The sequence below is a fragment of the Pantherophis guttatus genome, chromosome 5 (assembly GCF_059756535.1).
Source record: "Pantherophis guttatus breed Tessera chromosome 5, ASM5975653v1, whole genome shotgun sequence".
In the NCBI taxonomy this organism is placed as follows: Eukaryota; Metazoa; Chordata; class Lepidosauria; order Squamata; family Colubridae; genus Pantherophis; species Pantherophis guttatus.
Genome location: NC_142067.1, coordinates 104,606,743 through 104,619,352, shown reverse-complemented (window position 1 = coordinate 104,619,352; position 12,610 = coordinate 104,606,743). Strand labels below are relative to the sequence as shown.

At 33.4% G+C, this 12,610-nt stretch overlaps 1 protein-coding gene across 14 annotated transcripts in view; it reads left to right on the top strand.

Annotated features, from left to right (window-relative positions):
• Window positions 1-12,610, top strand: part of DOCK9 (dedicator of cytokinesis 9) — a 116,098-nt gene that overhangs the window by 21,278 nt on the left and 82,210 nt on the right. The window contains exon 1 of one of the 14 annotated variants that reach the window (XM_087871504.1): window positions 2,128-2,408. The exons of the other annotated variants lie outside the window; for them this stretch is intronic. Coding sequence (XP_087727630.1) covers window positions 2,295-2,408 — 114 coding nt within the window. The 5' untranslated portion in view covers window positions 2,128-2,294. Of the gene's footprint in view, window positions 1-2,127; window positions 2,409-12,610 lie in introns of those variants that run through there. 14 annotated transcript variants of the gene reach the window in all.

The following is a 12,610-nucleotide window of genomic DNA, read 5'->3' as shown; positions in this document are numbered from 1 at the left end:
ACAGACATGAACTGCTTGGTACTTGCATGAGAGAATTCCATGGTATATCAAGATAAACAGAAGTAAAAAACATCCTGGAAGTCGGCAGTAGCAAACTATAAATGTTTTGCTTATACAATCTATTTGGAAAAGGCAGTTCCCAAGTCATAGGGTTAGGTGATAATCTGCAACTTAAATTTCTCTCAAAATGGAAGACCAGCGTAGCTACTATAACAGTGGAATTTGCTCTAGTGGTTAAGGCGCCAGGTTAGAAAGTGGGAGACTGTGAGTTCAAGTCCTGCCTTAGCCATGAAAGCCAGCTGGGAGACTTCAGCCAGTCATTCTTCCTTAACAAAACTCGCCTCACAGGGTTGCTGTGGGGAAAATAGGAGGAGAAACAGTGGTGAAATCCAATTTTTTTTTCTACCGGTTCTGTGGGCATGGCTTGGTGGGCGTGGTGTGGCTTGGTGGGCGTGGCTTGGTGGGCATGGCAGAGGAAGGATACTGCAAAATTTCCATTCCCATTCCACTCCCAGGGGAAGGATATTGCAAAATCGCCATTCCCTCCCCACTCCTGGGGGAAGAATAATGCAAAATCTCCATTCCCACTCCACCCTGGCCAGAGGTGATATTTGCTGGTTTCTCCGAATGGCTCAAAATTTCCGCTACTGGTTCTCCAGAACCTGTCAGAACCTGCTGGATTTCACCCCTGAAAACAAAGATATGTTGAGAAAGGGGTCAGTGTTTGGCTTGAATGTAGACTTAACAAAGGAAAGCAAAAGATGGACCTCCTCTGATTTGGGAAGCTAGTAATCTGATAGAATTAATAAAACAGGCACAATGATCCAGTTAAAAAAGCCACAACAGTAACATTTTTGCAGAGCATACAGGCATCAGACAGATTGAAAAACCATTGTGACACCACACCCCCCATCCCCTCTTGCTTGGACTGCCAGCCCAGCTACCTATTCCTGAATATGCCAAAGTTGTGTTCCACTGGAACAGTTGAACCGTTAAAAAAAAAATCACATTTCATGCAAAACTCTGATTATAGAGATTATTTATTATTTTGTAATCTTCGCTTTTATAATAAAATTGATAATATTTTTATACAAATGTAAGAAATATGCATGTGTTGAGAGAATAAACGGAGAGTTAATTCAAGTGTTCTTTTTCCATTTAACTCTACAGTTAGGTAGCGATTATTATTCAGGAAACTCACCAGACTATCCTGATTCTTGTTCTAGACATTTTCAGGATGAGTGTTAGATATTGCCTAAATGAGTTCTCATCCTATGATTTGGATGCAATAGAGCTTGTTGCCGTATTGTGTATGCCTTTTTCTTTAAGGCCAGTTCCTAGGTTTACCATCTTGAATTCTTTATTTCTTTACTCTTGAGAGTATTTGGATACCTTACCTGCATGTTAGGTACCATCCTTCTGGGTTACTTATTATTTATTGTCCACATATTTTTCTGGAAATCCAAGGAGTTACATATAAGATTGTTCCCAATTTTCTCAATACAGTACAATATCAGCATAAGAGTGGGTTTGCCTGGGAGAAGAAAGCTGTTTGTCCAAAGTTATCCCGTGAAGTTATAGAAAAGTGATAACTTGATCTGGGTGTCCTCTGTCCAGATCCAACTCACCAATCACAACACATCACGGATTCTTGATATAATCCAAAGTATTGGTACTTATAGAGTCATCTAATCAGATCACCAACATCAGCTGGATAAATTGGTCACGTTACCTTTCCATATCAGAATCTATAAAATAATAATTTTGTATTCCATTTCAAAATCACTAACATTTAATACTTAAGCTGGCAGAGCCCACATATTCTATTGTCATAGAATCTCTCTTGTCTCTTTTTATTTTCATGAGAAAAACTATTTTTCTCAAGAGAAAAACCATATTAAAAGTACTCTGACTGAAAGAGCCCTACACACATAAATACAATTTATTGTTGGATTTAATTGTTTAGAAACTACTGATTTAGAATATTTTAAAATATATGATTATTAGCTTCATTTTATGAGAGTGGAGAAGAACTGTTTGGTGAGTTTTATGCTGAAATGGATCCACCTCCTTTTCTCCCACACTCTCTTTCCTCCCCCTTCAAGGGCTGGCCTTTATCTGTCATGCATTCCCACCATAACTTGACTTAAGTCTTCAGCAGAGTACTCTCACAACTACTCTCTTTGCAGTTTTAAGGGTGGCAGAAGCTTTACTTTTTGTTCTATCATTGGTATGCTTCTGTTAGAAGATAAAGTTGCTGAGATTTACATTTGTGTGAAATATTCTGGATAAGAATGCTGGCAAGAACAAATAGTAAAAATATTAAAAAGGAACTTACAGACTTTTCTAAAAAATGTTTGGATGCAGCAGCCTCTGAAACAGACATGAACACTCCAGTACAGGTTTTGGTAAGGTGTTTGTTTTCTTTCTTTTGCTGGTTGTCTTTGTGGGGTTTTGGTTTTGGTGTTGTTGTTTTTTTGAGGGGAGAAAGGGAAAAAAAGATTATAGCATTTAAGATTGAACAGTTCTACCTTCTAATGCCCTCTTTCTGTCTCCTGCTGTGTTATTTCTGATGAATGTATATATAGTTTGCTCTTTTATATTTTAGAAAAGCACTTTTCTAAGTGGACTGCCAGTATTGGTTGAACTTAAATACATTTAAACCAGAAAGTCTTCCTAGCTTACTAGTTTATGATGAAACTGATGTTCTACTGCGCCCAGTTCAACTTTTAATGCTTATATTTAATATTTGAAATGGATAAATTATTATACTTTTATCTTGTAAACTAAGGTGCACAGTTTCAAAATTTTAGACTTTGATTAAGTACATCTCTGCAATGAAAAACAAGCTGTAGAATATATATTCAGAAGGAGCAATGAAAATGTTTTGCTTTATGTGGTTAAGAGGTCGAAAGGCAATTTTTATAGTATGTGAATCTTGACATGTATTTTTTTTGGTAAATTTTGGATTAGTTGTTGAAATAGGGAAGAGAATGGAAAGAGGAAAATATTGTGTCTCAATAATTTCTGACCTGATACCAGAAGTTATATGTAGATCATACTACCAGGAGAGTCACTCTGATAACCAAATGTAATTCTTCAGTTGTTGGTCAGACACTTGAAACATCATAGCTGCAAGTCAATATTGGTTACAATTGATATGCAGTTAATGTTAGACCTAGGTGCATTCCTTAGGAATAAAAAAAATACAGATGTCTATTGGATCAAACTATAAATGTTTTCTGTGGCAAAATAAATATGAAGACTGTGTCAGAAAAAGATTCTCATGGATTTTGAAGGGATAATGTTGTGTATAGAATTCATGAGTACATGTACTAAAGGAAGTCCAAAGGAAATGTTTATTGGAAACAAATTTGAACAGAGATGTGAGCCACACCCAACCAGCGCAGTACTTATTGGGAGTGTGTTCTACATAACATCCAGGTCTCCATTCTGTGCTTCAGCTATCCTTTGGAATGGTCATTAAATTTCTTTATGGTAGACTATGTCTCTGACCTTAGTATGGACAAGCTAAATGTTTTAATAGAAGTTCTGTAGACCAATATTTGATGTGATTTTGTACATTTTAAACAAGCATTGTGAAATTTTATATTAATGGAGGGTAAAGACTAATCCAGATACTTGGGGTATTGAGAAGTATTGATTTAAGAATATTTCTTTTGCAAAAATCTGTTAATGTCAACTCCTTTGTGACACCCAAAGAAACTTCATTGTTATTGTTGACCTCATTTGGGATTGTTTTTCCATAGTCTTAAATAATGGAACAAATGCAGAAATTTGAATATGAATCATACAAATGCTAATTTATAACCCTAATAAAGATTTTATTGATATAAATTTATGTAGTCTTATCATATTGAGCAAGGTGAGATTCTTATCACATTCTTTAATATGAGTTTTTTAATTGAATTTATCTGGACTTTATTATGAAGCTGAATTATTTGTTGACTCCGCTTTGTTATGGAACTGAAAACAGACTCTCTCATTTCTAATGCAATTTTGATTGATACTCATTAGAATGACATATGGTGTGATATGTATATGTATTTCAGGACCTACTCTTCTGTCAGCTGTGGAGATCTAGGAGACAGTTATTATGTACAGGTAGTTCTCGACTTACAATGGTTCATTTAGTGATTGTTCAAAGTTACAACAGCACTAAAAAAGTGATTTATGACTGTTTTTCACATTTACAACCATTGCAACATCCCCATGGTCACATGATCAAAATTCAACCGCTTGGGAACTGCAGTGTTCCGGGGTCATGTGATCACATTTTGTGATCTTCTGACAAGCAAAATCAATGGGACAGCCAGATTCAACTGTGGCAAGAAAAGTTGTAAAATGGGGTAAAATTCACTTAACAAATGACTCGCTTAGCAACAAAAATTTGGGGCTTAATTTTGATCATAAGTCGAGAACTACTTGTATTTGTTTTTTCCTGTCCTTGAGGTTTTGTTAATCATAAAATTTTAGATTTCTTTCTGTCATATTATGATTACAATTCAATTCAGAGTCAATTCAATTCTTTAATTTATACTGATTTTTTAAATATTTGGTCATAGATCTCCAATACCTTATCTAGTCTAATTCTTTTTTGGGTTACTATAATGCAGTCTTGGATCCATTTTCATTATATCTGGCTTTTTTTTTTTTACTAATTGTTTCTCGTTCTAAGTTCATATCCTATTTATTAGTGTTCCAATATAACGGTAGAATGACTTCAGTGGTTTAAAAATACATGAAAGATGAAATTTTTTGATGGTGTTGATAACAGAGTTGAATATGAGTTGTCAATTTCCATATTGGGGACAGTGCTGCACATTGTTCTTGAATATATTATTTGCTTCTATTTCTCTCCAAATACTATCCGGTACTATCTTTATGTTACTACTAACATCTGTCATTTTGGACATCTCAAACTTAAATGCAGACTTTCTAAAGATAGTACCGGTATATTTCGGTTTCTGTTGATGTATATAGTTCCATTTCTTCACATAGAATAGAATAGAATAGAATAGAATAGAATAGAATAGAATAGAATAGAATAGAATAGAATAGAATAGAATAGAATGACAGAGTTTAACCCTACACCACTTCAGACAAATGGTTATTCAACATCTTCTTAAAAATTTCCAGTGTTGGAGCATTCACAACTTCTACAGGCAAATTGTTCCACTTATTAATTGTTCTAACTGTCAGGAAATTTCTCCTTAGTTCTAAGTTGCTTCTCTCCTTGATTAGTTTCCACCCATTGTTTCTTGTCCTGTCCTCAGGTGCTTTGGAGAATAGCTTGTCTCCCTCTTTTTTGTGGCAGCCCCTGAGATATTGGAACACTGCTATCATATCTCCCCTAGTCCTTCTCTTCACTAAACTAGACATACCCAGTTCCTGCAACCGTTCTTCATATGTTTTAGCCTCCAGTCCCCTAATCATCTTTGTTGCTCTTCTCTGCACTCTTTCTAGAGGCTCAACATCTTTTTTACATTGTGGCGACCAAAACTGAATGCAATATTCCAAGTGTGGCCTTACAAAGGCATTATAAAGTGGTATTTACACTTCATGTGATCTTGATTCTATCCCTCTGTTTATGCAGCCCAGAACTGTGTTGGCTTTTTTGGCAGCTGCTGCACACTGCTGGCTCATATTTAAATGGTTGTCTAGTAGGACTCCAAGATCACAGTTACTACTATTGAGCAAGTTACCACATATATGATACCTGCGCATTTTGTTTTTCTTCCCTAAATGTAGAACCTTATTTTTTTCACTGTTGAATTTCGTTTTGTTAGATAGCGTCCAATGTTCAAGTCTGTCAACTTATTCAACTTTTCAAGAAAAAGATAGGGCCAATTGATGTAGAAATCTAGATTATAGATTTCTATTGGAGACATGTTGATGAGAAGAAATACATACTGGTAATTATAATTTATGATTATAACAAAGTCTGTACAACTTTCTGATAAATCTTATGGTGTTGAATAGCAAGGAACATATCTATTTGCTTCTCATTGCTTGTATTTTAAATAGCATAAATGGGAAAACCACAAAGTGTAATGATGTTGGATTTGTCCACTTAACCATGGAGATCACTAAAAAAATAATTCAGTCTTTCTCAGGCCAACTTATCTTAGTGTTTTTATTGTGGGAATAATATTAGGGAAGATCTCCTAAGGAGGTCCCCTTATTATTATTACTTTTTAGGAAAAAAATATTCTTTGTTCCTTTTTTCCCCTCCAGGTTTACCCTTTTTAATTTCAGCTTGTTGCCTTGATTTCTGGCACAATATTCAAATTGCTATATGATTTTATAATTGTATTTTAAAATTTTGTTTATTTTAGGAAAAGGAAGTGATTACAATGTGGGATACTAACAGCTGAAAAAATTATTATAGATGTAGTATTACAGTATCTATAATTTTTCTAGAGTAGAATCTTTTTCTCATGTGGTGAAACTATTTATAAATGGAAAATGTTTCTAAGAGAATATGAGAAAGAAAGATTCTGCTTTCCTGTAAAAGTGTTGGTATCAATGTAGCAAATGCCAAAGTCAATATATTGTCCTGGTATTCTTTTGTTAGGGATGATGAAATTTCCTTCCTCTTTTTGTAGATCTGAACTCGCAGATGAGTTTGGAGCAAATGTCTCACAAGAGTTTCTTCAATCAGGTTAATTACTTTAATTTAAAATCCATTGTTAGATCTAAATGTAGATATATAAAGCATTAGAGAACATGCTATTTTCAGGGGAAATTTTGAATAAACGAGATGAGCGGTTTTGGTAATATGAAATATAAATAAATAAATAAAACTATTTCAAGAAAAGCTAAGAATTGAAAAAGAAAACACCACATTACTGAAAATACAAGGTTATTTTTAGTAATACTTCTGAAATAATACATTTTGAATAGCACTTCATTAGAGAAAACAAATGGCAATAATTTATACAATTGCAAAAAGAGAAGATGAATCATCATTGGCTCAACATACATGGGCATGAAAAAGCAATTATTTCATGAATCTTAGATTTATTTTCGTAGGCTAACATGTCCAATGTTTGAACCTTAAAATACATCATTTGAAGAAAATATGTTTGCTATATTAAATATCTTAATATAAGTTTCTACTTAATAAAAATAGTAGCTTTTCTGTAATAACTTTATACCATATAGTATCAATCTTTGTTAACTTTCAAGACTTTTTTTTCTGCTATGTATTCAAAAAGATTGTGATATCTATATCTATATGGATATATATGTGTGTTCGTGTGTGTGTGATATGTATGTGTATGTGCATGTATGGGTATGTATATTTTCTTCTGAGTGTGGGCATCAGAATTTCATTTTTTTAATGTGTGTCAGTGTGTTCACAGAAATAAGTGACAACATATTTTTAATTTTAGAAATATTGTTAGATACAAGGAGTTATTAACAAATAAGGGAGAATTAAAGGGGAAACGAGAACTGGAAGAACGAGATTGAGATGGATTGGTATATGTACATGCAAATACAAACAAGATATGAAAAAGATGCTAAACTATATGGTTTTTACTTAGAAAAGACAGAGTTGGATAGGATATCACAGGAACAGAGGACAAATTAATTTTTAAAAAATTATAATTTTTTACTTGGCATTGAGCTAGAAGAACAAGTAAAGGAAATAATGATAGCTTGGGCAAAGAATTTTGGATATTCAATTGATCTAGATAAATGGCAACAGTTATGGGAAAGGAACTACAAATTGACAATGTCTGCTGCATATAAAGAAAATCAATATAAAATGTTTTATAGATGGCATATGCCCCCTGAGAAACTGGCAAAAATGTTTAAAGATAAATCAGCTAAATGTTGAAAATGTCACCAGTTACCAGGATCTTATTATCATATGTGGTGGACATGCCCAGAAGCTAAAAACTATTGGAATAAAATTAAGACTTGGTTAGAAGAAATGACACAACAACATATTTATTTATTTATTTATTTATTATTCAAATTTCTATACCGCCCTTCTTTCGGACTCAGGGTGGTGAACAGCCAAAATAAAAACATCTATACATTTAAAACCGGAGCTGTTCCTAATCGGTATCCTCCCAGAAAAAAATAGTAAAGAAAATATTTATTTGATTATACATGTAATAACAGCTGCAAGGATTGTGTTTGCACAAAACTGGAAAGCAGAGAAAATACCCCTGGGAAGAGAAGTAATTAAAAAATTTTCAGACTGTGCAGAAATGAATAGATTAACTTTGATAATTAAAGAAAGAGAAGATTCAGAATATTTTAAGATATGGGATCAATTTTACCATTGGTTAGAAAAGATATATAGATAAGTAAACTAATAGTTATGTAAGAAAATGGTATAATTAGAATATTGTACTTTTGGAGGAATGTTGTAATAGATTAAGTGAAAATGAAGACAGAAGAAACAACAAAAAGATGAAGTCATGGAGAAAACACCGAGATGTCACATGGAAGGAATGACTGATGTATTAAATGTTTGTTTGTGTATAAAATAAAATAAAAATTCAAAAAAAAAAAAAAGAAGTGACAATAAATATTGTTCTGTCTTAAGCATAAGAATGATTAATATTTTGATTTGGCTATTCTGAAATTTAGCAGGTTTTGAATTAACTGAGGTGGAAATATATCCTGCACTTAAGTTTGTGTCAAATTTGCATAATGTCAAATAGATTTTACAACTAGCATCTACAGTACTAACAGAAATCCAATGCTATCAATCAATTTCTACACATAAAGCTTTCATGGGCTAAGCACGAAAACCTATTTTACAAGGAAATAATGGTTTTCTGAAATGTGTATATCCATTTTAATACTAAGAGGCATTTGAATCCCATTTGCTGCTTTTTCCCATTCCCAACCTTTTAAAACTTCTTCAGGATTAATCTGAGAAACTGGAAAGGCTTGGGGGAAATGGTCCAGAATTAAAACTATAAGAGAATATTGACAGGTATGAAGACAGTTTATTGGTCTTCCTGTCTATGAAACACAACAAATGCTGTACAGCAGGGGTCCCCAACCCCCAGTCCGTGGACTGCTACCGGTCCACGGCCCATTGGGAATCGGGCCAAACAAACTGTGGGCAAGTGTGCAAAGCTCCATTTGTGCATATGTAGGATTAGGTTGCACATGAAAAATAATCCCCACCCTTCCCGTCATCGCCAGTCTGCGGAGCCACTAAGATTGGTGAGTGCTGCTCTACTCGAAACAGGAAAAAAAAAAACTACTACAAGGCCTTGCTGTGAGGTTACATAGTTTTCCTTGTACACAGAAATTCAGAGGATATATATTCAGTATAACAAGAAAAATTTCTGAACGTATGATTTATTTGAAGAAAGAAATTGATGATTATAAAAAATTGACTAATATCCAATTGGGATAGGAATATATTGGACTTGCAATCACACTTAACTAGCATGCAAATATTTCAATTTTGTGTTGCTGTTTCAGGTTGCCTTTTCCTTGTTTTCCTTCCCTCAGTTTTACAAAGCATATTCTGAACAAGTCTTTACAGTCAAATCCCAAACAAATCTGAAGCATATTTGAAGCTATATTTTTATGCTGTTCTGGATCAGGGGTCCATGCTATCAACAAAACAATTTGAAACAGCTTTCTTAACCAAATGCTTTACTATGATGAACTTTTCCATAACATGGCCTGTTTTGATACTGTCAGGAAACAGTTTTCAGGAAGCATATGCAAAAACAATAATGTGTGTTGAAAATCTTTCCACTTAACAATATAGACCAACTGCTCTTTCAAATTGTTTTGCTGACAGCATGGGCCCCTGATCCAGAACAACATAAAAACAGAATATTGCTTCAAATATGCTTCTGATTTGTTTGGGATTTGACTGTAAAGCAGGGGTGAAATCCAGCAGGTTCTGACAGGTTCTGGAGAACCAGTAGTGGGAATTTTGAGTAGTTCGGAGAACCGTCAATAAATTAAAGATATTATATATAATATATATATATATGGCTTTAATTTATTGACGGTTCTCCGAACTACTCAAAAGGATATATATATCCTTCCCCCAGGAGTGCGGAGAGAATGAGGATTTTGCAGTATCCTGCCATGCCCACCAAGCCACGCCCACAGAACCAGTAGTAAAAACATTTGGATTTCACCACTGCTGTAAAGGCTTGTTCAGACTATGCTTGGTAAAACTGAGGGAAGGAAAACAAGGAAAAGGCAACACGTGAGATGAAGGTACTGGATTAGCAAGATGATTAAAGTGTCCTGAGGAATAGCTGTTAATTATTACTAAAATCAGATCAAGATGAAGAACATTTGTCCATGTAATCTCCATGATTTAAACTTGTTTTGATGACATTTCAATAACTATTGAAATTGGAATTAGAGGAGAAATCCCAAAGACTGCCAATCCGCAGTTGGAGGAGAAATAGCTGGAGGAAAGGGTGTGCCTCTGTGGAGGTTGCTTTCATTTCGTTCATTGTATATTGATAATGTGAAGTTGCAGTATAAAAAGTCTCTCACAAAGTTTGGAGTTAAATCTAGTATTTTTGTAAAAAAGGCCCATAGCCTACTGTCTCCCCACTTCTTTCATTTGCTGACTTTTTACTTCAGTGAAAGAAAGTTAATTGAAAATCTGCATCAGCTCAATGTAAGCCATTACACATTTGAATTTGGATTGCCAAATTGTATTCTCAAATTGTTATTGAACAGTGACTTCAATTCTTATATTATAAAATATAGTGGGGGGTTGTAAATTGTGAAAAGCAATGTATTTAGTACTGATAGAATATTTGTAGTTCAGAGTTGAACTGTAGCATCCTTGCTGCTCTCTTAGCTTTGTGGTTTTTTTGCAGATATTTCATGATGCACTGGATGATGTTACCTGGTTTGGTAATGAAAACATCTGCAGGAAAACCACCAAACTCAAAGAACAGCAAGGACTCCACAATGTTTTTAGTCTTTTAATCAAATGTTTGGGTGACGATAAGGAGTCTTTTATAAGAATATTTTAAAATTATAATATAATAATATTCCTTTTATTATGCCAACCCATATTCAATTCAGTAGCATAGAAAAAATAAAATTATATTTCTTTGTGCTTTGAAAAAAAGAACTTCAGAACTTGTTTTTTCCGTATAAGGTCTTGCCTTTTTAATATTTAGTGAATTGTAAAATACAAACAGATGTAACACAATACAGGAAAAGTTAAACACTGAAACAAAATAGGCTGAGTTAAATATGACTGACAGTGAACAAAATATTAATAGTTTTATTGCCTAAACATAATTAAATAATCATAAAATGGTTCAAAATAATATTAACATTAGAACATTAATCTTTTAGATTTCATTGTCTTTGTAAAACTAAACTATCTTTGAAAAAAAGAACGTCAATCCAAATTTTGTTACAGCATTCATCATATTAGGGAAGTAGCAAAGCATTGGTGAAAATTCTTTACATTTTCATTTAATTGTTAAATATTTATTATAAATATTAGAAAGCTATTTCTAATACAGGTAGTTCTTGACTTACAACAATTGAGCCTAAAATTTTTGTTGCTAAGTGAGACAGTCGTTAAGTGACTTTTGTGCCATTTTACGACCTTTCCTGCCACAGCTGTTAAGTGAATCACTGCTGTTGTTAAGTTAGTAACATGGTTGTTAAGTGAATCTGGCGTTCCCGTTAACTTTGCTTGTCAGAAGGTTGCAAAAGGTGATCGCATGACCCCAGGACACTGCAACTGTTAAAAATATGGACCAGTTGCCAGGTGTCTGAATTTTGATCACAACTTCATGAGAATGCTGCAACGGTCATAATTGTGAAAAACAGTCGTAAAACACATTTTTTTAGTGCTTTTGTAATTTTAAAAGATCACCAAACAAACTCTTGTAAATCGAGGATTACCTATAAAGCTACTATATTGTAGGTGGGAATTGTGACAGTAATAAAATACTATTGAAGGTTCTAACTTACGTTTTTCTCTTGTTGCCTCTATTACTTCATTGTTAGTTAGCAAGATAATTTATTTCTTACCCAGTTGTAATAATGGCCAATAACTGTTGAACTATGTTTAACAGCTTTTATGCTTAATTATCCATCTCCAGAAGACTTAGATTTAAGTATTCGTTTCTGTGAAAGTATTTCTATAGTATTTCTTACATGTCATATGAAAGTATGAAAGTATTTACATGTCATATGAAAGAAAGTATTTCTTACATGTCATATGAACTGACATGTAACTGTCTTGGTACATTTTCTGAACTAAATTAATTAAATGAATTTGTTGAATATAATGTTCAACATGCTTTGTAATTAAAAAAAATGTAGATGTGTATTTCCTGGTTTTTTTTTTCATTGTTAGTATCCTCTATTTATATTTTGCTCTTTTACTAAGTATTTGCAATGGCTAAATTAGTATTTCCAAAATTAATTTTGTTTATATATTTTTTTAAATGTGGGTGTTATTATTCTTTGAACTAAGTGTACTCTGCTGTTTCAACAAAGCATATTTTCTTGCTATAATAATACATAGTCTGCAGTCTTAAAAAAATAGTTTGCTTCATAGTCTTAATTCTGTAGCCTCTCCTTCATAATGAATCTT